This window comes from Larus michahellis, chromosome 1 (genome assembly GCF_964199755.1).
Source record: "Larus michahellis chromosome 1, bLarMic1.1, whole genome shotgun sequence".
Classification (NCBI taxonomy): domain Eukaryota; kingdom Metazoa; phylum Chordata; class Aves; order Charadriiformes; family Laridae; genus Larus; species Larus michahellis.
In genome coordinates, this window is record NC_133896.1 from 50358181 (window position 1) to 50385214 (window position 27034).

At 45.4% G+C, this 27034-nt stretch overlaps 1 protein-coding gene across 1 annotated transcript in view; it reads right to left on the reverse strand.

The window, feature by feature from the left end:
- Positions 1-26810, reverse strand: part of TMCC3 (transmembrane and coiled-coil domain family 3) — a 145271-nt gene extending 118461 nt beyond the window's left edge. Inside the window, exon 1 of the mRNA XM_074575166.1 lies at positions 26599-26810. Coding sequence (XP_074431267.1) covers positions 26599-26610 — 12 coding nt within the window. The 5' untranslated portion in view covers positions 26611-26810. The remainder of the gene's footprint in view (positions 1-26598) is intronic.
- Between the last annotated feature and the right edge of the window lie 224 nt (positions 26811-27034).

A 27034-nucleotide genomic window follows, 5' to 3' on the forward strand; every position in this document is an offset into this window, starting at 1 on the left:
TAACTCATGGACGTTGCACATCTTGATTTTCTTAGATGGCCTCTGCTTAAGGATGTCAACCAAAGGCTCTTCAAAAACCCAGGGATGATTCTCAAAAAATCCAGCCCTGATCCTGAAGAACTCCAAGAGAATTCACCTGTCACAGAATCCCCTAAAATTTGTCTGCTGGGTCTCCAACAAGAGAAGCATGTCCCTGTGCCAGCTTTTGCTGTTGGAGCGAGTTAATAAAAAGAATTATCCCTCCCGTAGCATTTGACGGCATTGATAAGCGAAAAACTGATTCATATTGTTCCTTTTTTCCCCCAGAAGATTATTTGGCTCTGTTACAAAGTGAAAACAAGCTTTTCCTAAATTCCTAGCAAAATAAAAAATTCACAGTATTCTCAAGTGTCACAAAATCATTCATTATTTTTTAAAACTTTTAATTTTACTTAAAGTAAAAAAAGTGGTGATTTTATAGAAAAGCAATGATACCTTGGCTTTTCGGAACAAAAAAAAATCTGACTGATATCTCACACATATGGAATGTGATAATGCCACCAAATCCGCTTTTTCTCTTGGGGAAAAAAAGTATCTGTTCCACTTTATATCTTTAAAGATTTGATTAACTTAATTATTATTTTTTTACCTGAAGAAATTAAACTAAGGTAAAGTGATCCCAGATAACCGGAGGCAGCACCAACCCTCAGCAATACTACTTGAGCTGATGTGCGCTCCTGGTCTTATGAGGAAGGATGCCAGTCCACCACACAGTCCCCCTTCCCTTCTCTTTCCCCCAAACTTATGTTTGTATTTGGCCCCGTGGTGTGGACCGATAAAGCTGCGTATCTTGTAAAACTAGTTCCTGCACTTTTAAATACAAATAGTATTTCACCTAGTATAAAAAACATGCTGAGGTACATACTGCTACTTTATTTTCTTCCTGTTTTTTTTTTTTTATTTATTAAATACTGTGCTGTATCTTCAGGGGGTTGAGCCTTTACTTCTAGATCATTTGATATTACAAACCCAATAAACAGACCCAAGATAAACACACAAATGGAAGCTAATCCCTTTACTATTAAAAAAGGGCTATTTAAGTCATATAGTACAGAGGAATAAAATACTTCAGCTACTCAGCCACCATTTCAGAAAGAAACATCATGTTAAAGACACGCAAATATCACACTCATAGTTCGATTTTACTTGCCACAGTTGCAGCAACTCCTAAGTCTATCGGAGTATAAGATGCTAACAAAGAATAGCATGGCCTGTCTGGCTTTCAATTTATTTTGTGCCTTTGATGGCAATTTTTACACAGGCACTTTCAGAGCTTCCTCTTTGTCCTTTGCCAAATCACCCCTAGAAATATTGCAACAGGAACAAGCGAGTCCTTTTAAAACCATGCTAAGAACATGACTATAAACCACATCCTTAAATAAACTGCTGTCCTCTTCAAAAGGAAGTATTTGTTGTGAATTATTCTAAAGTGTAAGACAAGAAACAGCATTTTGACTTGCATTTCACAGGGTTTTCCCAACACCGATGAGCGCAGCCTCACAGCCCTCCTCCAAGACGGAGGTTGTTCCTTCTCCCACTGTGGAGGAGGAGGCACTGTGAAACCCCGTTGAGTGCCTTGGGGGTCCTGGAAGAAGTTTGGGGTAAGGCTCAGCTCAGCTCATGCCCCCCCCCCAGCTGTTGGATCCACCTCCTGACCCAAACCCAGCAAACACTTCTCCTGGGGCAGACCAGTCACTGCTGCTGCCCATAGAAATATCCTTCAGCCAAAATGATAAATGGAGGGGGAGGGAGGAATCTTCCACGCTTTTCTAGCCCTTTTCTAGCTCTTCACCTTCTCAAGATCGGAAATTGTTGATTATCAGCAGTAAACAAGGAGATTGATCAATCCGTCTCCTTCCAGCCGGCTGGTGGTTAACCAGCAGCACCCAATTGGCCAATGCACCATTGCACCAGCCAATCCTTCTTGTGACTTGCCCAGGCCACCACACAACAGGAGCTCGATTCCGCAGGATCCTCCTCTTCCCAGATCGTGCAGAAGCCTTGCTAGCTGTAGAGAATAATAGGTTGAAATGCAAATCACTGGCTACCTGTGACTCAAACAAACAAACAAAAATCAGAAGGCTCAGATCCTGATCTGGCACTGCTGTCCTGTCCTGCCAGAAAAAAACACTTGGCAACGTATGTATCGCCGAGTTGTTTATTACTGAATCACATCACATCCATATATATCCTGAGCAATCTGTTGCTAGGTGCCGATTTATTTGATAACTTAGGAGACTTTGAACATTTTTCTGGAAAGGAATGCTGGATCTGAAGGATTTGTTGTTATTTGGTTCAAATGAAACAACAGTAGCTGAAAAAACTTGTATGACTCCTCAGCAAACGTAGGAAAAAAACCAACAGTGTTTGCATTGTGGCAGACCTTGAAATCAGATCAAACAGCAACTGTGAAGCTGCCTCTTTTGAACTGCAAGAGCAGGTGTAAGGAATTATTTAACCTTACGCTCTTACGGTGAGATTAGATGCAAAACTTGAAGAGACTGGTTCAGAAACAACACTAATCAACAGATCTTTCACAAGACACATACTGTTGATCAAAATAAGATAAATCTTTGAACTGGGTGATCTTGGGAGACATACTCTATCATACTTTTGGTCCTGCAATTTTGCGTCATCATAGTGAAACTTGAAGGACTAGTTAGGCTTTCCATTTTAGCTAAGTATAAACAGATCTTCTTCCATTTCTGCAGATGGTTTTACATTTAAGGATGTCAAAATACACTGCAGAGTCCATTAAATGGCATTCTTTTTTGCAGGGAAGGATGAGCAAATGATGCACAGAAACCTGCAATGACCCTGCTGGAAGTCACAGAGCAGTAACGTTTAGAAAAGAACCATGGCAAGCCCTGCGCCTGGTAAGGAGTTACCAGGGGCCTCTGCGGACCAGAGGCTGTCATGATTCCAGAGCACCGGCTCCAAAGAGAAGACTTGGGGAACGTATTTCTTTTGATGAAGCAGGCTTGTGGCTGGTGAGACTACGTGCAAGCTAAGGTTTAACACATGCGTCCCGAAGCCTGTTCACACACTGGCATCCTCTTACCGCCCTGGGCAGCCGGTGTCCCCCTGAGCATCTCCCTCACAGCCATGGGAGTGGTGGGACGTGGCAGTGGAGGAGCCCATCATAAACGAATTTGGCATGCGCACTCCGACACGGGAGCCCCATGGCAGTGGGACAAGCCATACGGCATGGCAGGCGCTGGTGGCACATGTGGTGGGCGCATGATGCTATGTGCCTGGGGATGGTGGCCATCAGCACAACGCCCACACAGCCTCAGCTTTCCCCTTGGCTGGCTGAGCAACACAGGCTCAGCGGTGGCAGATCCTAGGTATGGTCTTCAGTGACGTGAGATTTGAGTATCAGAAAAAAACAAGGCCCAAAATTGCACTAAACACCAGGAAAAACACAGAACTGGGCTCAAACCTCACCGCCTCTTGCTGCTTCCCAGCAGCAAGGAAGATGGGAAAGAGATGGACCTGAATTTCATAGTCACACAGCCTTGGTATCGCAAGTCTCGACACGGATCTGAACAGATCAGAGCTAAAATTGCCATAAGAATACAATAAAATCCCACTGCTAAATCCAGAGAAAGGCACTGCATTTCCCCATAAGAACCTCTGTTTTTATTCAGTGCTACTGGTTAAGTCTTTGAACAAGAATAAACCAAATATTTGCTATCTTACCAATTTCAAGGTCAAAGCTATACACAGTTACAGCTCTCTCGTGCTCTAGGTCTTCTGAAAAGGAGATGGTTACAGTGAGTGAGTCACTTTCTAGTCTCCCTTTACAAACACAACACACAGGGATTTCAGTCTGTGCATCCTTAGTGTTGTGATTTTGTTATTTTTACAAAAATTTAAAAGTATGAATTTAAAAGTTCATGGTGTTTTTAAATGAAAATCTGTATTCACATCTCTGAATATTACCATCCATCCCTGAAAACGGGACCAGCAAGTGCCTGTAAACAACACAGTGAGCCCAGGTAAGCTAGACACATGGCAAGAGCCTGAGCAAGTGAATTTTTCTGGAAGCCAAAATGCAGCACCTGCCCGAACTGACTGTAGCTGACAGAGGAACAATTAGCCCCCTCCACGAATTTCCCAATATTCCAGCTCCACTTCAAAGTCCCCATAGTCTTAGAAAACACTGCCCTGGCCAGCTGAAAGCAGTAGTTTCTTCCGGAAGCCTATGTGAAGATCTGAACTTTATTTTTCCTTCTAAGTATGTTAAACCTTACACAGATCTGCATGTCTGCCAGCCACAGTGTTCACGGAGAAGTGGATGCAGCGAGCCTGTCTCCTGAAGGTCCACAAGGAACCTGCCCGTAAGAACACTGCGAGCCGTTGTCCCTTGTAATGAGTTAATTCAAAACCATGTTAGAGATGGCAGAAAAAATTACTCCATTTGACTTCTGTGGCTCTTTGGGTAACCAAGGTCTTACTGTAATTATATGTCTACACATTATGTATACTCTATATATCTACAGAAAGTAGAAAGTTGTATTACAGTCTCACACCACAGACGTAACTTTCAGAACAGGTGAAGCAGAAGGATTCATATATTGTACCTTGAATGGAGATCCGGCTGATTTACCTGTTTCAAGACTCCATCTAATGATTTGGTCCTTTGAAAGGCATCCTTGAAGTTAGGATGTAGGAGTGGCCCCAGAGGCCACTGGGTACCTCATGGCTTTCTGTAAGCTTTGGATTTGGAGGGCAAGATCTGTACAAAACCTAAACCTCAGAAAACTAAGTGCACAAGAACAAATGGGATTGATTTCATCGGCAGATGCAGAGCTTGTGGCAGCTTGAAGTCATTTTGTGTACACGGAATTTAGGATACAGGACAAGACAGGCTCAGTTTCTGCAAGGAGATGGGGTTAAGCTGTCTCTTGCAGGAAGCCTAGCTCCTAGTATGATCTCTCTCATAAATAATTCTTTTTCTTTTTCTCTTGCAGGGCTGTGTTGGAAGGATGCAACAGAGCAGGAGGCCGAAAGCTCAACTACCCAAAGCTCTCCATCCTAATGCACTCCTGCTGGGCACGGCAGGGCCTCTAAGAAAGAGGAAACCAAGTGGAGAGCATTCGAGCAGTAGCATTTACTGCAGAGCTCAGAAAAACAAACTGGAAGACAAAGCTTTAGATCCTGAGCCTGCCACTTCCACTTCACAGGCTGAGCTTCTCACCCGCATTCACAGTGACACCACACATTGATCCTGCAGCAGGATCCACGCAAGCGTGAAGTCCTACATAACATTAATTACCCCATGCCCTTCAGCAGCACTACTTTTTCCATCCAGCTTGTAGCATCCATAATAATTTTCCAGGGGACAGACCAAGAGGTGTAACTCTGAAACAACATGTCCTCACATGAGGAGCACGTGTAGTGCATCATTCTTTGTGTTGCACGCTTAATCGCTCCGCACAAATTCTTGTACATTTGTGCATCTTTGAGGTAAAAGGAGTGAGAAAAGCAGCCTGATTCGTTTTTACGACACAGAAAATTTTCCAGAAAACAATTCTCTGTTAAAAATGTGGAAACGACACAAAGGCTTCACATGCATTAAAAAGTAAACAGCATAAAAATAAGCCAGGAGTATTTGCTGGTGGTGCCATTAGGCTAGAAGTAGATCACAGTTACGGTGTCACAAATTACAATAAAATGATGTAAAAAAATACTAGCAAGACATGGCATGGTTTTCAGTCTCCTCATCTTGCACAAAGCTCTAGAGAAATAAACCAACATTCAGCTACACATGCAGCAGTGAGATCTTGTATGCAAGTGTGAGCATAATCTTCAAGGCTGACAATCAGAGATGCTATAAACCTGCGGATGCTGTTGGAGGCAAGTAAAGACCTGCACATCTTTAAATTTGGCCACGAATACCAATGACAGAGTTAGAAAACCGGTGCGCTGCCACTTCCTGAAACCATAGTTAGACGCCAGGGAACATTAAAACAAACAACAGTGACAAAAGACTACTCTTTCTGAGGTAAGAAAGGTAGGGAGAGGGAGGAAAGACAGAAGAAAACCACCAGAAGACTCTGTGGAAGAGCACTCACCAGCAATGCCTTGCCAACAACATGAGTCTCATTACAACTATGAACTTGGGAGGTCATACAGCCTTGGAAACTGTGTCTTCAGAAGCAAACCAAAACCCACTTTCTCTACTCATATAATCCTGAATCCTTTGTAAATGTTTTCTTTCATATAGGAAAACCTGGCAGAATCTTTGAAAGGCTTCTTTGTCTCTGAGATTCAGCAACGTAATGTTAAAGGTAAGAAATACTTTATAAAAATAACCTTCTGTCTCCTTAAAATGTGTTTATTAAAAAAAAAAAAAAAGTCAAAACACTAACTGCTGTCTCAAAGCTACATATAATAAATTTACACAGTTGAAATGCTAAGGAGTCAAATGAGACTTCAAAACAGAGCTGTAACAATTACTCCATTAATATGATGCTTTTAATGAGAATATACTCGTTTTTTTTCAGTCAGCTTTCTTCCTAAAAATTAGACCCCTTTCTCATGAGGAAAGGGAGGAGTAAACCTATTCAGTTCATTTAATAATGCAGAGTGAGGGTCCGTAAATGCAAACATATGCGTGCTGCTGAGCACAATCATCACTACACACCTGTGAGTCACGGGGTTCTATTTGGCTGCGTTAAGGTTCCCGTTTATGGGAAGGCTGACGAGAAGGCTCCCGTCAAGAGAAGCCTGGTGAGCAGGGAGCTCTGACTTCTACCCCTTGCCATCAGGGAGCAGGAACCTCCGACATGTAGCCCTTGCAATTGGCGTACCAGGTTGGCACAGCCAGCTACGCGTGGTCACAGGCACGTTTAGATATTTCAGAATTTTTGTATGACCTACCGTATGTGTCTACAACTCACCCGAATCTGGACTGAAATCACTTACCAGAAACAGCTCAAACACTGCAGTTACTTAATTCCCTAGATATATCTCATTTTGCTATCCGATAGCTTGCGTGACATCAATAAATGCATCATGTATTGGAATGAGAACACACTGCATGAACAGACGATGCTGTTCAAAGATTATATCAAGGGCACAGAGAAACTTGGTAAGTTCCCCATTGATTCTAAATGAACACATGTTTTTTATAACACATACCATCACTGTTTGATAAAAAAAAGCTTTATGATGCCTCCCCTTTACAATTAAAGGGAAATACTGACTATACAGAAATAATGTCAAGCAAAAGAGTAAATCATAGACAGGCCTGTCAAACCAGTACCACGTATTAAAGTTACTACGGATGCCCTGAGGCAGAGCAGCACAGTTCTTTCGAAGTGACACTGGAAATACACAATTCAAGGTACATCGCAAAATTGTTCCAAAATGCGCTCACCCTGGGCTGGTGTTCAGCATGGTGCTGGCGTTGAAACTGCCATCAGCAAAGCTGTAACAGCTTATTCCCAAGAAGAACCTGACCCAACTCTGGGAGACAAGCCATTCAGAAGTAACGTTTAAATATTCCTTAAATCATGGAAGTCAGTGATGTGAAGGGTTTCAGATGCTCCTACAAGGCAGCTAGAGAAGCATGACCCTTCACTTCTGGGCTGTTTTCTTATATGTCCCTACTCTCATCATTTTCATTTTTTTTCATCTTACATTGGTTATGATTTCCATGCTTTTGACTTGGTTTAGTTAGACTAGTTGCCTATGGAAATCAGATTTCCAGGATCAGTCAGTGTATGTGTCTGCAGTAAGCCTTTAATGCTGATTTCAGACCAATCAGACAGATACTGGAGAGCTCAAATATGATGAGCTCTCTGTGTATTTTGTAACTCCAGAGAGAGGGAAGGCCAAGGGTTCGATTCTGTTGGCCAACTCAGTCAATGAGGCAGCCTGCATATACCTGTCAAAATATTTAGCAGAGGAAAGGCTGTACGCGAAAGGATGGGAATTTTATAGGCTATGCAGTGAGAACGGACAATAATAGTATACTTTAAAAGTCTATGACCATATCTCAAGACTGTAGGAAACTGAGTTTCCACAGCATTCTCTGGAGTCACAGAACTTTACAGGCACAGCTCTGTGAACAAGCCAAATTCATATCAGCAGCTATATTTAAGCTAATATTAATTACAAGATTTTCACTATTAAGCTTTACTGTCTTCCACGATAAATGGGCCTGTTGCTGGAATCTGAGGGAATTCAGCAGTCATGCTGGGCTGGCCATCTCCGCACAACGCTGGGTAAAGCCGCTGTGTAGTGTCTGTGTGCCTAAAAGGACGAATAAAGGTCTGTGTAGGAATAGACTAGTCTGACAGAAAGAGTCAAAGCCTAGCTAATGGCTCCTATTTTATTTTACCCCCATTGCAACTGGTGGCGGATCAGCACTGAGGATGGCGGTGGTGATGGTGGTGTAAACTGCACCGAGCAGCCTGGCAGTAACAGCTGCACGTTAGTCCCAGCTGCTCCCGCCACATCCATCCCTGTGCCACTTCTCATTCCAGTTCAGATAGCAATTTCCCCGAGAAATGGATTTCCTCTGCATTCAGCAGGGTAGCGAGGAATCCCATCTTCCTTAATCCCACTTCTGGGACTTATGCATTGCAGTTGTTGGAAGAAACGGCTACTTTTAAACCTAGAATTTAATTAAAGTATCCCCAGGATTTTTCTCCTGTAATTCAGTGACCCTTCTCTCACTGGCTAACCAGAACTATTTGCAAACCGTAACAGCTACTGCAGGCAAAAGAGGTCTCCAAGCTGCATCAGTAGCTGTAATTAACACATGAGCATACGTCAATATGTAATTGACTTCTCAGGGGATTCAATGCAGCCACACAACCAAGCAGCTCTGACAAGCTTTTGGCATCCAGGCAGCAGCTAGGCCTGCCAGAAACTGGAACAAGAGCAGGAACAGACCGAGAAGACCAGTTGCTTCTGCAAGGATTTTGCTAAGATCACCTTCCTTGGGTGCAGGGTCACACCCGGGCCCATGAAACTCATGCTGCTTAGGGATTGGGGATCTAGGTGAGCATCGGTGTTGCAGAACTTCAAAGCCTTTCCTCCTGCTTTTGGCTAATCAGTGATGATTTACTGTGACATGAACGACAGGACTACAGGTGTAGGTATGATGAATATGAACTATCAAGACTATCAATTGTGACATTGGGCTGCAGTGCAATGTCTCAGCAGAAACAGGAACCCTAGACAGTAATTGCGCGTGCACTTCTGCAAGCAGTCCGGAAGGGAAGGACTCAGAGAAGGATTTTTTGCCCATGTGAGCAATGGGATGGTTAATAGTACAGAGGGAACAGCTCTTCTTTGAGAAGCAGGCTAATAAGTGTATTCGCTTCTCTGCAATTAGTCGTGATAGTGATAGGTATAGGCCATCACTGAGCCCTGTCATCAGAAGCACAGAAGGTGACCATCTAAGAAAGTTAGAGAACCCAGCCAGATGTTTTGCATGATGTTTTGCACAGGTGGGAGGCCACACGTTCCCATTCTGAAATGAACCATAAGGTGGCACTGCTTTGAAACATTACCTCCAAATATTTCCCCTGACATACTCTATACTCTACACATTCTATACTCTACAAGCACACAAAGAGTTCCCACTGAAATCATGTGAATAAAGTAATCCTACAGAAATCTCAATGATGTAGTGAGGGCTAACATCATTGGCATATGTACTTTCACATAGAATATTTACTCTTACATTGCTAAGTTTTGTCCTGAAAAACAAAATGTCTCAGATAGATAGATACTTTTGTTCAAGTACTGCACCTCCTATTTCAAATGTATGGTTGTGTGTGTAACACACCCCTACTTTGTACAACTGACTGTCCTCTGGCATGTAATGTCATAAAGATTCTGCTCTTTTTCTGTGCAACATTAACAGCCAACAAAGACACTCCTAAGAAGTCATTTTCTGTTTCACATCTAATGTGCACGATAAGAGTGGCAGAGAGTACAGGCTTGGCAAGCAGAGCCACAGGCAAATGTTTTTGTTGTTATAGCAAAATGACCTACAGAGATTCCCTGTGACTATTTCCCTGTGACTATTGGTGTCCAGTTTTGGGCACCTCAATATGAGAGAGGGCAACAAAGCTGGCAAAGAGCCTGGAGAATAAATCTTATGAGGAGCGATTGAAGGAGCTGGGACTGTTTAGTTTGAGGAAGAGGAGGCTGAGGGAAGACCTCATCACTCTCTACAACTACTTGAAAGGACATTGTAGAGAAGTTGGTGCTGGTCTCTTCTCACAGGTAATTAGTGATAGAACAAGAGGGAATGGGTTCAAGCTGCAGCAGGGTAGGTTTAGGCTGGACATTAGGAAAAAATTCTTCACAGAAAGAGTGGTCAGACACTGGAATAGGCTGCCCAGGGAGGTGGTGGGGTCACCATCCCTGAATGTGTTTAAGACTTGGTTAGATGTGGTGTTAGGGGATATGGTGTAAGGGAGAACTTTGTAGAGTGGAGTTGATGGTTGGACTCGATGATCCCAAGGGTCTTTTCCAACCTAAATGATTCTATGATTCTATGATTCTATTGATTTGCTGTTGCAAAACACCACAGTAGAGCAGGCACCACTTTAAATGAACGGCAAAAGGGACCTAAAGCCGGGTATAAGAAGGAAGGAGATGATGACAATCTGGGAGAAAACAGCGCAAGGCTGATTCTTAACAAATCTCTAATGCAAAGATAGGGACCCTACCGACCAGCTCACACCTGCCAAATATCCTGTGCGCACACACAGAACGAGCTGCTGGTTGCGTGTTGGTGTACAGTGCCAGTTATTCATAGCACAAGGAAAAGAAATGGGTCAGAAGATAAATGCTCACCAACTGAAGGACCTTCTGCAGGGTTGTCATGTAGGAGTCCAACTGATCAGAAAACAGCGAGGCCATGAGTTCAGGTCCCCCTTCTTCTTCTGTATCCAGCTGGTCTCCTGCACTGCAAAGAACTCTTCAGCTTTCAGACAGGCCTTTACTAAGAACATGCAAGGTCCTAAACCACTGTTATTTTTGCAGTCTCTACCACAAAGTAGGGCTTGCCCACCTCCAGCTACCACATGCTACGCAGAAGTATACATTAGGGAGAGATAGTAGAACTACTTGAGCCCAGCCTTAGATGTTTTCTTTCTTACATACTTTTGATCTAGCATACATCCCAATAATGACCTTGCACTGGCATCCTTTTAGCCAATGGCTTAAAGTGTTCAAAAAGCCAGTGAGATGACAGACGGGCAACAAAGCCCTTTCCAAGCGCACTGTGCGGTAGAATAACGAAGCGGTGTCAGCTACGGACTGACTTCAGGATGTGCAATTCCCAGTGAATTGACCCAGGCTGCATCTCAACCGACAAACATCCATTTGTTCACGCACCTATCTGTTTGGATTCATCTACGCGTTCTGCCCGTGGAGCAGAAGACACACTCACACACAGTCTGGCAGAATGCAAAGCAGTCAAGTAAAACAGCTGGAGAGCCACCAAAACTGTCCACCCATATAAACATGAGGATGTCCTCATTTACTATAAACTTGCTGGCATTTCAAACAGGAGAATATGCAAATTCACAGCAAGACTGTAAACATAGATCTCTTCAGTGTGTAGCGCCTCAGATGATTTTGAGTTGATCTCTACCAACTCTGGTAAGGTAACGTGAAGCTTACTGCTACTGCAGTTCTCTGAAAAACCCTTCATGCATTTAAAAACCAAAAGGCAGCGATAGTGGGAGGCAGGAGATGGAGGAACTTGTGAACATCAGCATGCAGAGTTAATAAGATTCTATCAGTAAGACTCATATGATGAGTCTTAGTCTTTTTTTTCCCTCTTTTGAGCATCCAAGATTGTCTTTATTTCAAATATCACCATAGGAGCAGTAATTAATTCAAATGAAGTGGGATTTACTCTAAATGAGCAAGAAAAATATTCCAAAACGTTCTGAGCTCCAAGCCCTAACAAAAAGGAAAGGATTTCCCTTTAAAATACAGCTTTCAGAGAAAATTAGGCCCACTATTTTTATTTTTTTGAGTCAGCAAATACACTAACTGTGTAAAAATGACACATTGGCTTTCTCTGAGAAGCATGCTATCAAATTCTCCTTTTCTGTCCCCAATAATAGCTAACCGAGGACTACCAGGGGCAGTGGGAAGCACTTGGACCTACTTGGCTCTTACAGATCTTTTTGAGTTGGATACTAACAGCAGTTACCAAACTGCAGCCCAAACATTAAATACTATTATACTCTTAGAATCCAAACCAGAAGCACTTCAATTATCCAAGCCTTGTGTTATCCCAGATGAGGTCATGATTCTTAATGCTTATCATATTGAATATTCCTGCCATTTTCTGAAAGCTTGATTATCAAAATTATCCTGTGTCCCTTGTGGCGTATGGATAATTGAGGTTTATACATTTCATGCAAAACAGGTTTTGTACCTCATTAAACAGACCCATCTGTATTTCCACAATGTAATTCCCGAACATAATCTGTGCAGTTTATACGCTCATGACCGGAGAGCGTGATTATGCTAACTACAAGGTAAACTGGGCTTTAGGTCTGAAACTGCTAGAAACTCACAAATCAAGTGGCAGGGCTCCAGCTTTGGAAGCAGATTGATTTTCTGCGCTCTGAATAGGCATGCGAAATGGCACCATTTGTTACGTTATTCAAGCTGTTTAGCTGAACAGCCTTTTGCTCACGTCTAACTTACACTGGCACTGATCATCAGTTGTTTTTAGTAGGAGTGAGAGCCCAGAAGGCAAATCACACACAGCTCAATTAGTTTAAAACTAGTACTACAAAAATGTGACATGCAGAAACTAATTCTTAGTCTGTTGTAGCAATGCAGGATACTTACACAAAGCAAGCTCAGCATATGAGTTCGCATCCCCCCTTTTCTATATACTGGTGACGTACCACGCAGAAGTCCTCAGCGTGAATGAATTCCCATGCGCTTACCTCTAAGGCAGAAGTACACAACAGTTCCGAGGCATCAGACTCACTAATCACTATTACTAGTATCTGCCACAAGACACACAATCAAAGTCTAGGGGAAAACCAAACACTTTACTAATCATTTAGCCCATCTCGGGAAGAGCCCACGGAGAGCGTAGGGAGGTTCACAACTGCCAAAGCATCACAGGGGCCCGGTTCCCAGGTCGCAGCACGTCCCACCGGCTAACAGAAAAATTCTTAAAATATATCATTAGCTGAAATCGGGACATCAGCTTCTGCTCTATTTTCAGGAAGACGGGTTTACGCTGATACATGGGTCTAATCCAGCTCTTTGAGTAAATCGTGTTGCTCTCTCATACCTCATCATTATCTGAACAGCATCCTAACAGCGTAAGATAGCTGAGAGAGATCTGTACACAAAGTCCTAGTCACAGGGCCATGCCATGCAAAGGTGCTGGCTCTGAGGGGGCTTTTGGGAAAGGAGTGGGATTTAGAGAAAGGAGAGGGGGAGGAAAACGTCTGGTACCCGCCTCAGCCCAGTGACTGCAGAAACGATGAAGCAGCCCCGAGAGCCAGACAAGGAGACAACAGAGTAGCCATAAGGGAACCGAGAAGAGCTACACGAAGGTCACATAGCAGGAGACAGGAACTAGGGCTAAGGCAAGCCAGAGCTGCAGAGCCTACCGGGGCAGGACAAAGCAGTCTGAAAGGCGGTGGCACTGGTGGATGGACCCCAAGAGGACAGCAGCGCGATCGAAGGTGGGAGACAGCATTTGTGGGAGCACCTCCTTCGAAGGAGGAGAGAAAATAAAGATGTTATCATGGAGCAACCCAAGGTATGGAAAAAAGACGACCTTTACAGCTTCTGAAATGATGTTATTGCAAGCAAACGAACCCCGTCGGCTTTTTTGTGAACACGTCACAGCGTCAGGCTGTCACGCTCAGAGTGCACGGGTTGCAATGGGCATTAGAATCAGCAGGGACACAGCTGGTGAGCTTTGTGCCATTTAAAATGCCTCAGAAGGGTTGTTTCATGGATATTTCAGTATGCAGAAACTTAATTTGATCAGAAGTATAATTATCTGTGTCCTAGTTCTTCTCTATACCTAAGTATTTGTCTTACAAGATATTACTCCCAATGCATCTCTAGATTTATGCTATATATATAAAAAAAAAAATCTTGAATGATGTTCAGTGACCACTGATCAGAAAACACCAGTGCTACCTGTAAAAGAAATACATTACGGCGTTTTAAAATCAGTAATACCAAATAGGCTTTCATTTTTACCTTAGCTTTTTATTCCTGAAAGAAGATCCCTCTCCGGAAAAGTGATTTTATACAGCTAGAATTAGTTTACAGCCTTCACTTGAAAAATTTAACTCATCATACTGATTTCTATCCTATAGCGGTTAATGTACTTCCACCATAAATCCAGCTGTGGGAAGGCAGTCTCGGCTAAGGGTGCCTAGTTTAAGTTGAGTTTAGCTCTTTTCAGGATCAAGCCCTGTGAAGCAGAAGTCTGCAATACAGAGAAGGTCAGAGCAGAGCAATTCTCTAAGTAAGGCTGCAGATTATATCTCGTGCGGCAGGTTGCCAAGGAGCTGCTAGGAGCAGAGAACAAATACAGATGGGAGGAGGTGGATGCAGCAAGGCTGGAACTACGCTGAAAAAGGCTTTGGCTACAAAAGGATGACAACAACAGGCAGTAGCAGCAGACAAAGCCCAGGACCTACACGTCCCAGCCAAGGATGCTCCAGCAGAACTAGCAGAAGAGCCCCTGAAGGTCCCAGCAATGCCTCCTGCCTTAGCTGGAGTTTCAGGACCAGAGCCCTGCCAGGTGTCCTCAGCCCTGAGCCACCTCCTTCAGCTGCTCTCTCCTCCCATCCGCTGCCTGGGACCCAAGCACCGCTCCTCACATGTGCTGTCCCTTTCCCTCTCCTGCATCCTCCTTTTCAAACTGAGGTACGGGGAAGGAGAAATCGCATGAGAAAAGTCTGAAATTGCTAAACAAGCTCTAATCTTAAACCCTATTAGGACAAAAAACCTTAGTAAGCTCAGTAACAGATATAAAAACCTGACAGCTCTTCCCTGCAGAATCATTCCGCTATTTCAGAGCTGCACTGGTTTCCTAAGCGCTAGTTTAGGAACATTTCTTTATTCAGGAGAGCACTGATGCATGTGCCTAGACAAGTGTATGCTTTTACAACGCAATGTCTTAGAAAGACAAATTCTAGTTGTCTTGGATAATAGAGTCATTCAAAACTACCGGGTTTCCCCTTGGCTTCTTTGGTGAGCCTTAATTTTTTCTCTTGCCCTCTCAGGTACCATAGTGATATCTACATCACTTCACAGTGGTGTCATGAGGATTCGTTAATGCCTATAAGCACCATGAAGACGAGAAGTCCTACAAGCATTAAGGTACATCAAGGCAATAGGTTTTTAATGCACACTTGGCCCTGTGGTGAGTATCTCTCCCCTTCTACCACCCCATATTAACATCTCTAAAGCTGTTTGCCAAAATCTGCCCGGTGGGACGACCAAAGCTGATCACTGCATAGGCCCAGGGGACTGAACCAAACACTCAGACGAGTAAGGTTAACAAAGCCGATCTCAGGCACAGCAAAAATTTGAAACCACACGTGCATTTTCAAAATCCCTACAGCAGCAGTGCCAAGGAAGAAAATGTGCTTATGAAATCAAAACGGGCTCCAGAAGCAAGGAACAAATGAACTGATTGTTATTTAGCTTGGGGAAAGTATTACTTTTTCCTCATTCGATTTAATGCCATGCTTCCCTCTGATTCTGTGACTTCTGTCTTTCATTTCTAGATTATATTCCGCCCAAATTTAGTTCCAATAGAGAACAGTAAACCCAGACTGAACACCTGGGCACTTGTTACAGGCAGGCCAGTCTGGAGGTAGTGGTTCAGCACACCAGAACCAGCAATTAAAAACCGCCGCCAGCGTGCTCGGCTTTGCTCAGACTCATGACGACAGCGCTTGGTTCACCAGGCAGCTCCTCTTCCTCTCCCCTGTCCCACCCGATGCATGGAGACCTGGTCCACACACAGCCCCTGGCCCAGAAGCTGGAAATAGTAGCTATCTAGGCGATGGCCCACCCCGCTCAGGTGCAGATGGTCATTTCTCCTCTGTCCCCGCGGCACTGCAGTTTGACAGGGACCCACACTCTCATTCAAATTCACCAGGGAACCACAACTGGGAAACCAGACCAGGCTCCAACAAACTTGAGCTCTCGAGGACGTATCTCCACCTGGATGGTTGAGACTCAAACTTCAGGTGTTTGTTCCCTGAGCAGCAGGATCTACCCTGGGTCCACCAGCCGTGTACAAAGGAGGCACAAGCACCCTTTGCAAGTGCTAATAACATGTGTTATTCTTCCAGCGGCGTCCTTACGGGAGTGCTTCCTACGCCCAGCTCAGTCAGGGCACCAGCCGACCCTCTCTTGACCCTAACCTCAGAGGCTCTAGGAAAAGAAGGATCTGCAATTCAACGTCAAGCAGTGCTAAAGGAGGTCGGGAGGCATGCTGGTACTGCCCCGAGCCCATCGGGAGGTCAGCACAAGGGCTGCGGAGGGAAAAGGCTCAGCCCCACTGTGACCGGCAGCCGCTCTCCCTCCAGGCAGGGGCAGGCAGCAAGCGATGCAGCCTGTGTGCTCTCATCCCTGCGCTGCTGGATAATGGGGCCCAGAAAAAAAAAGGTGGGGGAGGGGCAGGGATTTTAGGCAGCAATGAGGAATCTCAAAGCTTTAAAGAAGTGGCAAAGAGAATCCGGCCACTTGTAAGTCTGAATACTAGTTTGCCACCGCAGACTTTATGTGATTTCTGTGATTCTAGGATGGTATCTGCCTTTCTTTAATGAAAACATTCTGTCACCACCTGTCAGGAATAAATTCAGGCAAAGAAAACAAGACAATATTGAACTAGAAGGCAGGATCTTGCAAAACATCAGAGCTGATTCATCCCTTCCCATTCCTCCCCCCAGCCCCTATTCCAGGCACCATGCCGAGAATGCATTAACTTAACCTGCCTGGGGATTTACATTAGATTACTATCCACTACCAGTGATTCAAAATTCCTTTATTCTCCACCATTGCTGTATTTCTGTAAGAGTTGTACTGAATAAAAGTAACTTCATCTTGTTCTTGAATTATTCCAGTTTGTGTAGAATCTGGCAGCAGAGGTGCCAAGTACAAAAGTCTTGACTACTCACTCCCACCTCTAGAACTAGTATGCCAGGCTATTAGGATATAAATCTGTTCTTTTTCTCCCAACATGTGGGAATTACCAGAGTATTACGTATGTAGATGCACATTCTTGCTTGCTAAAGCTGCACTCCTACTTTTTAGGATCTGAAAACAGTAGTTAAAAGAAGTCACCTGTTGCGGGGCTAAGTTAAAAAATCCTCTTGGATAAACAAGCCCTTTTGGATCATACATTAAAAGGAGGAATGATAAATAACTGTCAGGAAACTGTGGCTTCTATTATCACCCAAAGGACATTTTCCTGTTCCTCCGCAACACATTCTACGCAGTTTCTGCAATGATGGCACTAGGGGTTACAGCCTAGAAAGCTCTCTGGTTACACTTTTCCCCAGTAATTAAAAAAATCACACTTTATTCATGTAATATAACACTTACCACTCTGCAGAAGGACCTTTTCCCTGCTCCCTTCCCTCATCAAGGTAGTCTGTGTGCTCAGCTGCCTTCCTGTGCAGGTGTTCAGCAAGCCACAAAAGCCCAGTTTGGCCTGGTAGCTGACCTGGCAGCAGCGGGCAGTGGTGAAAGCAGCCTGCTCTGAAAAGTCTTCTTTGTGTTGCAAAGCAGTTTGGAAAAACAACTACCTGAGCTTTCCCACGGCCCGAACAGGCATCCTCAGCGACTGGCTGCTCCAGTGGGAAGGGAACGGCAGGGGATGGGAACGGGTCGGTCTGGCAGCAGAAGGGAAAAAGCCTCCGAGGCTGGACACAGCTTCTCAGCTGCGAGGATGGGCACAGTTATACCTTTGCTGAGAGTGGATGCAAAAAGCAAAAAAAAGCTTAGAAAAGCTGTCCTTTCTTTCTAAAGGTCAGAAGGAATCCGTGTGCAGAGAAGGCATCCCAAGGCTTTTTTAGAATCAAACCCCTATCTTCTATTAAAAAAACCAGCCCTGCTTTCAACAGCAAGGAATGGAATGGAATGGAATGGAATGGAATGGAATGGAATGGAATGGAATAGAATAGAATAGAATAGAATAGAATAGAATAGAATAGAATAGCCCTGCAACCTAACTCTCAGGAAGACCCAAACAGACTGAATCTAAATGGTAAAAAACAATGGAAAAAGCATCTCTTCAGGCTTCCTTTATACATCAAAGAGCACAAAAAAGGACAAAAATCTCCCTTTATTTCTGAGCAAGTCAATATGTATCAAACATCCATTTGCACTCATTAATTCAAGTAGGCCAGTACCAAAGGACTGCCACTAGGGGATACATCCTTCTTAAACGGTTAATGGAGTTTTAATTAATTGTGTTACCTGAAAATATATCTTGACAAAAAGCAAGATAATTGAAATGCATTAAAAAGTGTGTTTATTCATCTGCCCAGAAATAAGCTGAAAAAAACCAAAAAGACAAAGAGGACATGTAACAGAACAGTTTTCAGAGCATCTGAAAAGGATGGAGAACTACTGGGAAATTTGCAAATTCAATTACTGGTATGAATAACTGTATGCTAGCAAATGTCCAAGATGAACAATAATAAAAGAAAAAGACCAAAAGAAAAAACAGATGCAAATAACTAACTTATTTTTTACCAAAAAAAAGTAGAATATCTGAATCAAGCTAGCAAGCTACGTTGCTGTGGGGAAAAAAAAATATTTTCCCCTACTGGAAAAGATTTTTGACTTCCCATTGAGACTGAAGAGCTTTAAGCCATTTTTCAACTAGAGGTTAGTTTTTCAGGGAAAAAAACAATATTTTCAGCAGAAATATATTTTCTGTAGTGGTTTTCTTTTCTTTTTTTTTTTTAAATCAAAACCCTATTTTCTATTAAAAAAAGCTTTGACAAAAATAATATGGACCAGTGAAGCATTTCCTTTTATAATGGCTTCTGGCACTCAAGGTCAAGCTCCACTACATTAAATACAAGAGCTTAAGATCAATTGTTCAGAAGCAGGAAACCAGTGACCAAAGAGCCGGTGTCCTCATTTTATAGGTCCTCAAGCCACATGAGATCTGTCAGGGCACACACAGATGTTGTAGTAGGGCAGCAAGGGCGAGCCCTAGTCATTTTTCACCTTACAATGGGAGACTATCAAAGATTTTTGCAAGTCTTACTTGCTCTTCCACGAGAGAAAAGGTTTTTTCACTAACAACGTGCCCAAGACAGACCGTAGCAGAAAGAGATCAAACAAATTTGCCTAAAAAATCACACATCGGGTCAACAGCCCAGTGAAAAGAGGGTACTTGTTTAACCAAGCCTAAAGCCCAAGCCACTGAGTCACAAGCCCTGTTTCAGGAGAAGAATCGTCATACCAAGGACTACATGTCGGTGCCACTTACCCTCTGAAGATGGAAATCACTCTTCAGGCAGCAAGGAGGGCGTACATTGGATGCTTGGTGCTTTTTGCAAACCATTGCTGAGGCTTCAGAAAATGGTGCACAGACCAGAAATATGTAACGATTTCCAACTGAAAAACTATTAATACAGTTTTGCAGGGGTTAACAGTTCACAATAATCTCCTGGTCTGAAAAGTTTAGGATATTGGACTTAGAAGTCCCACCACAAAGCAGTCAAGATGCTACATCAGTGAGCTGGAAATTAAGGAGACCTCAGTCGTCATCAAACTACAGAGAATCTAATATCAAATGATCTGGTCGGTCCAGAAAATACCCAGATTTGCTCAATCTCAGCTGAGTTATTTGGAAGAGGGGTGTTACTGTCCGATGCGCTGGGCAGACACGTTGGCCACATCCTCAGCCCAGCAGGTCTTGCTGCTCTTCTCAGAGGAAACAGGCAGAAACGGAAACCAAAACACAAACCATCGATGCCGATACCTAAATGTACCTCTCCTACATGGTAAAGCAGCATTTTTGCACTAATTGCTAACTACTGCAGGAAGGGCTGACAGGAAAAAACAGTCACACGTGGCTTACTTACCAGGAATTTATACCAAGGTGAACGTATTAACCTATTATTATTTGGCCACTCAGTCCAGCACAGCCATACCCCAAAAAGTGAAAACAAAAAAACCTTTGGAAATCGCAGTTTTATCACTGGACAAACTTGGAAACCATTTTTGTTAAAGGAGGGAAAACTTCCCCCCCCCTCCTCATATCCACAAAGGTCAATCAACACATCTGTCCTTTTTTTCCCCCATGTCTGTTTGCAGATTTTTTTCATATATATTTTTAAAAGTTACGATTTTATTGTCTTCTCATGAGGGAGAGCAGCAGTGGGGAACATATAAAGGAAAAGATATTAATTGCCCTTTTTTGTGTCTTTTGTGCTAAAATCTGCATTGTCCCCAGCTCAGAACATGAGGACAGGGGAATGTTGGTCCTGGCGCAGGCAGCCTGTCAAGAAATGTGCAACCAGCCACTCTGACCTACCATTGCCCTGTGCGGGAGTCACGAACACAAGAAATGACTTTAAATCCTTCCGATTTTAGTTCAACAAAGCCAACATGCTTAAGAGATCTTAATCTTTCTCCATTTGTTTTCCCACTGCTTCACTCTTAAGCTATGCAGTCATTCTCTGGGATGACGTAGACTCATAAAACATTTCTCAGCTGACCTGCTTAACCAACAGTATGACCCTAATAGGCTCAATATCTCACAAGAAACCTCAGGAGAAAAGAAAGCTTGGTTCTCTGTTGCTGGACTGTAAGGAGCGTACTGGTTTACAGTAAATCCATGCCTGTATCTTGGCTGAAACAGTGGCCAACAGCAGATGCCTTGAGAAGACTCTCACGACCAGAATAATCATGTAATGCTGCTCCCCAAAATACTTTCCAGCTGCTGGGGGCTCTGCAGGCCAAAGGCTTTCTGAGCCAGTGGTGTTACTTTTGTCCTCCAAAGCCTTTGAAGTATTCTTCCTGAATTTGCCCACCTGTTTTTTGAACCGATGGAAACTCATGCCCCCCCCGACGCCCAACGGCATGGAGCTGCACGGCTAAACAAGGAACACATCTTTCTGCTCTGAACCTGGGGCCTGGCGGTTTCATTGGAGGCCCCTAGTTCTTCTCCTGACAGAGACAGTGAACAATCGATCACTCCCTAATTCTTCCTCCCCGTGCCATTTACGCTTCGCTCACCCCTCTGCTTACCAACAGAGGTGGCAGGTAAAAATCCAACCATCAAGAAAGACAGTTGAAAGCACCTAAGCCATTTCAATCTCATTTTCCCACAGCAGAAGCAGCGATGGGAACGATGAACTCGTTAGCAAATAGGAGTGCTTGAGGTAAAGGTAGGAAATCCTCTTACTTTTCGTCCTTCAAAACCAACACTCATGTCCCACCAAAACCCTCACTCGCACATCATGTAATCTTCTAGGCACGTAAACACCTCCAGGCACCTAAATTCACTAAAAAGTCACTAAAACCCACTTAAAGACTCCCAGTCACAGCCTGCCCAAGCTCTAGCAGGTATCTTCAACTGCCTGTCTGTCCTGCTTCTCATGAAGGCCAGAGACCCTTATTGAAGCCCCCACTTTGCTGTGTTTGGAGCAAGGTTTATTCATGCTCCCTCATGCCAGGGTGGCCTGTGTCTTACCCAGTTCAATTGCCTGCACATTAGCTCGGCTAAATCTAATGCTTAAGTTCTCTGTTGTCATGGATTTAACTGGTAACACATTTTATATTCCCCAAGGGTAGCCAAAATAGTAGAGCCTCTAAAATAGCTGAATAAGGAAAATCTCATTATTACCTCTACCCTGAAATGTAGTTTTTGACTGACAGTGCTATATACCATTTGAAGACAATCTCTGAGCAACTAAAAAAAACAAAAGGGCATTTTTTTTACCCCAGCAGAGCTATTCCCATTAGCCCAAATTGTCCCAGTACGTGCAGTTTTGCCCAGCAGGTTGTAAAGACCAGACAAGGACAACTTGGGTAAAAATAAAGCTTTCATTCTGCTCAAACATCAGGTGAATAAAATCTATAGCAAGATGTAGCACTGTGATCTGTACCTGTCAAGGTATATATGTCCCTCCTAACTACCTTATGAATTTAACAGAGCATTGCCAAGCAAGGCTGTTCCCTTTCCCTCCTACAAGAGTTGCTACTGATTACTGAGTGTCAGAGCCAAAACCACTGAAGAACACTAAATGATATAATAAAAACAGAAGTAGCACACAAATTCATCTTCATCACACACTTTATTTAGCCCAGCCTGGATTTTCAGTACATTCTGCCCATATTAATTTCTTCTTTCTGTTGTCCCTAAATACTAATTTCTTGTTGATGTGTTTGACTTCCTTTAATTCCCAAGTGTGGGTACATCTTGCCTGAAGAAATAACTCCGCAGAATTTGACATGTGAATTTGTTTTCCCTAGCGAAAATGAACAAGATACACAGAGCTGATATTCAAAAAGATAATAAAAGCAGATAGAAATGAGAATTTATATCCAGTGTGTACTTCGGTGATCTGGTGAAGGACTGTCTAGGCTGAATAAATTAGCTCCTAATACGGTCAATTAAGATAGGTAGGTCATCTGTCAAGAGAAGCTGAAAGAGAAACAAGTCCAAAGAGACAAGAATGCTGAGGTTTGGAGAACTGGCTTTCCATCCATTGCCTGAAAGTGTAGTCTCTCCTCTCCTAGCTCTGTTACTGCCCTCCCACAATGTCTAATAGACAGCTTGTCTCTATTAACTTGAATGCCAACCTATTTTATTTGAATGACAGTGAAGGGGGAGGTATGTAAAAACAGGAAAAAAAACCTCAGGGATTTTCTTCCTGCTTACATTTGCATTGGTATTTTCTTACAAATAAGAAACCAAGTGAAAAGCGAGGGGCATATGGAAGGAAAAGAATCAGGTCTTTCACCTGGAATGAAATCAAGTGGACCAAACTTGGCTGGCATTAGCTATACATCCAGCTGCAGCACCTAGGTACTACGCAATGGCATTCTTAAAAATGTGTACTTGGAAAAGCCTATGTCATCTTTAGCTATTTTGAACAGCTTGAAGAGGGAGGAAAAGCAGTGGTGGCCAGGGAACTCTGTACATACAGCCGTCGTGTTTCTCAAGCCTGAAAAGAGACAAGAGAGGTGGGGGGCACACTCTCTGGAAGGATGAAACTCCTGTAAAGCATCTCAAATAAGGCATTAGGATAATTAGGAAACCTTGACCTCACTAGTACTCAGAGGATTTTAGAAAGCACTCCCTTCGTGAAGAACATATGTAGCTGGAGGGGGCAGAAGGAGGGGAGGGGGTGGCAGACAGGGAGGTCTAAACTGCTCCCTAGCAGGAGCGCTCAGCAAGAGCTGCTGAGCTGGGCTCTAGGTTCAGCAGAGCGCCCTGAAAGCAGCAGTCCGGCAGTGCCCTCCTGCCGTCTGTCCCTCCCCATGGTGGGCTCTCTTCCTCACCACACAGCTCTGATGCACACAGTGCCAGATCTCACTTAGCCTGAGCTGCTCTGCTTTCCTCCACGGACTACAGCAGGGACCTGAGGAACACATGGAGGGTCGTCTGCCTAAGATGTGCCTCTGCACTGCTGAGCAAGAGTGCAGAGGAGGTTGCACAGAGCATCACTGTGTCACTCTCGAAGCCACAAGACTGCCAGCACCTATGTACTACTGATGGCGCCAGGTCACCACTGCCTGAAGGAGCTCACCCTGTTTCGGTGACTGGCACGCAGGGAGCAGGCAGGCTCCTCAAGAGACCAGCTCACCTGAGGAGCCAAGGGCTCGGCTTAGGGAAAGCCTACCCCCCCCACACAACTTAACAGCAGCTCCACCAAGACACTAACATTCCACTGATTCCACCAGTCCTCAGAGGTCCATTTTCTCCACGTTATTATTGAAATTCAGTATACCCCCAAAAGAAAGGGCAAGGACATTATTTCATTTCATCTGTCTCTGGCAACAAAACCCAGGTTTTTACTACGCTTCTGAGACATCCAAAAGAACCCTTCAGCTTATTGCTCCTTTATGAGAGCACATGGCACTGGAAAACTTGATCCAAAGGGAAAGTGTGGATTTAACACTGAGCTGCTCACCCATACTAAACCCTGTGCAAGCGTTTCAGCCTTCTATCTCACTGGCTCAGTCCTGTCCAGCTCAATTTATTTTTGAAGCAATCAATGAAACATCAACTGCATCTAGGGACAGCAAAGTCAGAGAGGTCCCAAATGTTAGGCTACCTCTTGTTGGCCATAAAATCACGCAACATGCAGAACAATAGAAAACTGGGGGGTTCTCCCTATTTTATCTTCCCTTCCTGACAGATATAAAAGGGGATGCTAAGTCACAAATGTTAGAAAATCCTCTGGAACAGCAAAGAATAAAGAGGAGACAAATAAACACTGAGGTTTCATACTCCAGCCTAGGGAGCCATGGCATGAAATTCATTTTAACTGTTGGTTGCCCACATGACTGCTGTTTTTTCCAAGACATGCTAAGGACCTGATCCATGAACTCAGTGAGGAAGGTTCTCCAATGGGATGCCTGAAGTAGGATCTGGGCACTCATGATCCATGGGGGCTGCAACTGTGTTTCTTTTTATACCTTGCTCTTTTTTGCCTAAAAGGAGATTCCCTTTGTCAGGCGGTTCTTCATGCAGCCTTCATTAGCCCTGAGGTGTTGCCTGAGAATTAAGGATTACCCATTTCAGCATTTTTAAGCTACAGTGAGCTTAGTTTAACTTCTCTTGGCACCGCTCTAGTTGTCGTGTACAGCAGAGGAATTCAGCGCAGGTAGCCCACAATTCACAGGGAGGTCAGTCCACAACAGGAGGCTCATGAACGGGCAGCACAGAACAGGCTGCCAGCGTAGACCAACTCCCAAGCCCTGATTCAGCCCTTGGGCAGCCACAGAATTAGGTATGAAAAAGAAACAAGGCTCGAATACCTTGTATCCACAATCCCCAAGGTCATTTTGATCTTTAATAAACCCTTAATTTCCAATCTTGACCATCTCGGCACTCCCCCTACTTGTAAGCAAAGGAGTATGACAGGTAGTGGAAGAAGGTAAAATTCAAAGGAAGCATTCCACATTATTCACAATGCAAGGATAGAATTAATCAGCTTTCTCTTACTCAGCCTGTCCAAACTGTATAATAACTATATAATAATTAACACTAACAGTATAAAATACTGCTCTGGGAATATTTGTTAAAAGAGATTAGCAATGCTGGGCTTTATGAGCCTGCCTAAGTTCCTCCCCAGAACAAAGGGAAATCCTAAATCATCTTGTTTGCTCTGTGTCGCTCAGGCTCTGCCAAACCAAGGGCAGCCGTCGGAGCCCAGCTCAGCGGCTCAGAAGCGCTGAAGAGGACCCCAGGCTCCAACCACCTCATTCACCATCCAACTCCAGTTGTCTGAGCTGCTGTGCACTTAGGCTAGCGGGGCTAAAGCTGTAACAACAAAATTTGGGAAGATAACACAAAATGAGAGCAAGACAGGAACAGCAGGACAAGAAGCCCGAGCAGTTACTCGATTCATTCTTTTGATAGCGCGCCTTCTACACTGGCACTTTCCCGTCACTGCCAGTTTCCAGCAATGATGGGAAGCAGCCCGGGTCCACCTAAGAAGGAAAGCTCGCTTTTTGGAAGGAGTGCTGAAAATTGTGATGGGAGCTGGAAGGTCTGTGTGCACACCCTCGTGTGCATTCCTACTGACTTTAGTAGCTTTTGGTTGCCTCTGTAACCACCCTCCCCCTCGCCTCAAACCTTCAGGTTATTTTTCTAAAGCTTTTAGCAGTCACGAGAGTCTCGCATTCGCCTTCTTGCAAAACCAGCAGCCTCGCATGCCAACCAAGAGAGCTCTTCCATCCACCGATGTCTCCCCCTGCCCGAGATTTTACAGCCAAGGGATGCTCTGCTGCCGTGCAAGGAACAATAGCGGCGGGCGGGCGAGCGATCCGCGGACCGCCAGTCGCCCCGCACGGCTGATGCACACACCGGCGGGTTTGCTCCGCGGGGCGGCTCCGGGCGCTCAGCGCTCACCCTGCGCCGGCCGGCCGAGCCTCCCCCGCCGCCGCCGGGTTCGCAGCCAGCGGCGTCCTGAGGGGAGACCCCGCACCCCGGTTCCTCCGCACCCCGGTTCCTCCGCTCCCCGCCCTGCCCGCCGCAGGCATCCATGGCAACTCCAGCCGGGAGAGCCGCCGCCGCGGACGCCAAAGTTTGCCCGCCCCGCTGACCGCCCGCCGCACCATGGACAGCGCCCGGCGGGCTCCCGCTGCCCGCCCCGGCCCCGGCCCCGGCCCCGGCCCCGCCGCCGCCACCGGCGCAACCGCCCCCCGCGGGGGCCGCTCCCGGCGGCGCGGCGCCCCCTGGCGGGGCCCCGGCGGACACGCCGACAACCGCTCCCCCCCGCGCTTCCCTCCCGCCTCCACTCCCGGTGGCGGCCCCGCGCTGCCGGTCCCCGCTCCGGTGTGCGGCGGGCTCCTTACCTTCCGCAGCATGCTGCTGGGCAGGCAGCGCCGGGGGCTCCCCGCCACGGCGCCGCGCTCTACCCGTCCCTCACGGCGCGGCCGGGCGGGGAGAGGGGGTGGGGTGGGCAGCGCGGCTGCGGCCGGGCCGCACACCCCGTCCCCGGCACGGTGCCGGTACGGCCCCGGTACGGCGTCGCGGTGCCCGGAGCCTGCGGGCGCGGCCGCCCTCCGTGCGCACCGCCCGCCTGCCCACACTGAGCGGCGGCGCGAGGGCTGCCGCCCGCCACGAGGCAGCGCGGACGCGGGTGGGGGAGGAGGGTGAGGGCCGGGCCCACCCGCCCCCGCCTCCCGGCCCCTTCCCTGGCCGCGGCCCCCTCCCCGCCCGCGGCCCCGGGGCCGAAGGGGTGGCCCGACCCGGGAGGGTCGTGGGGCGAAGCAGGCGGCTGGCTGCGGG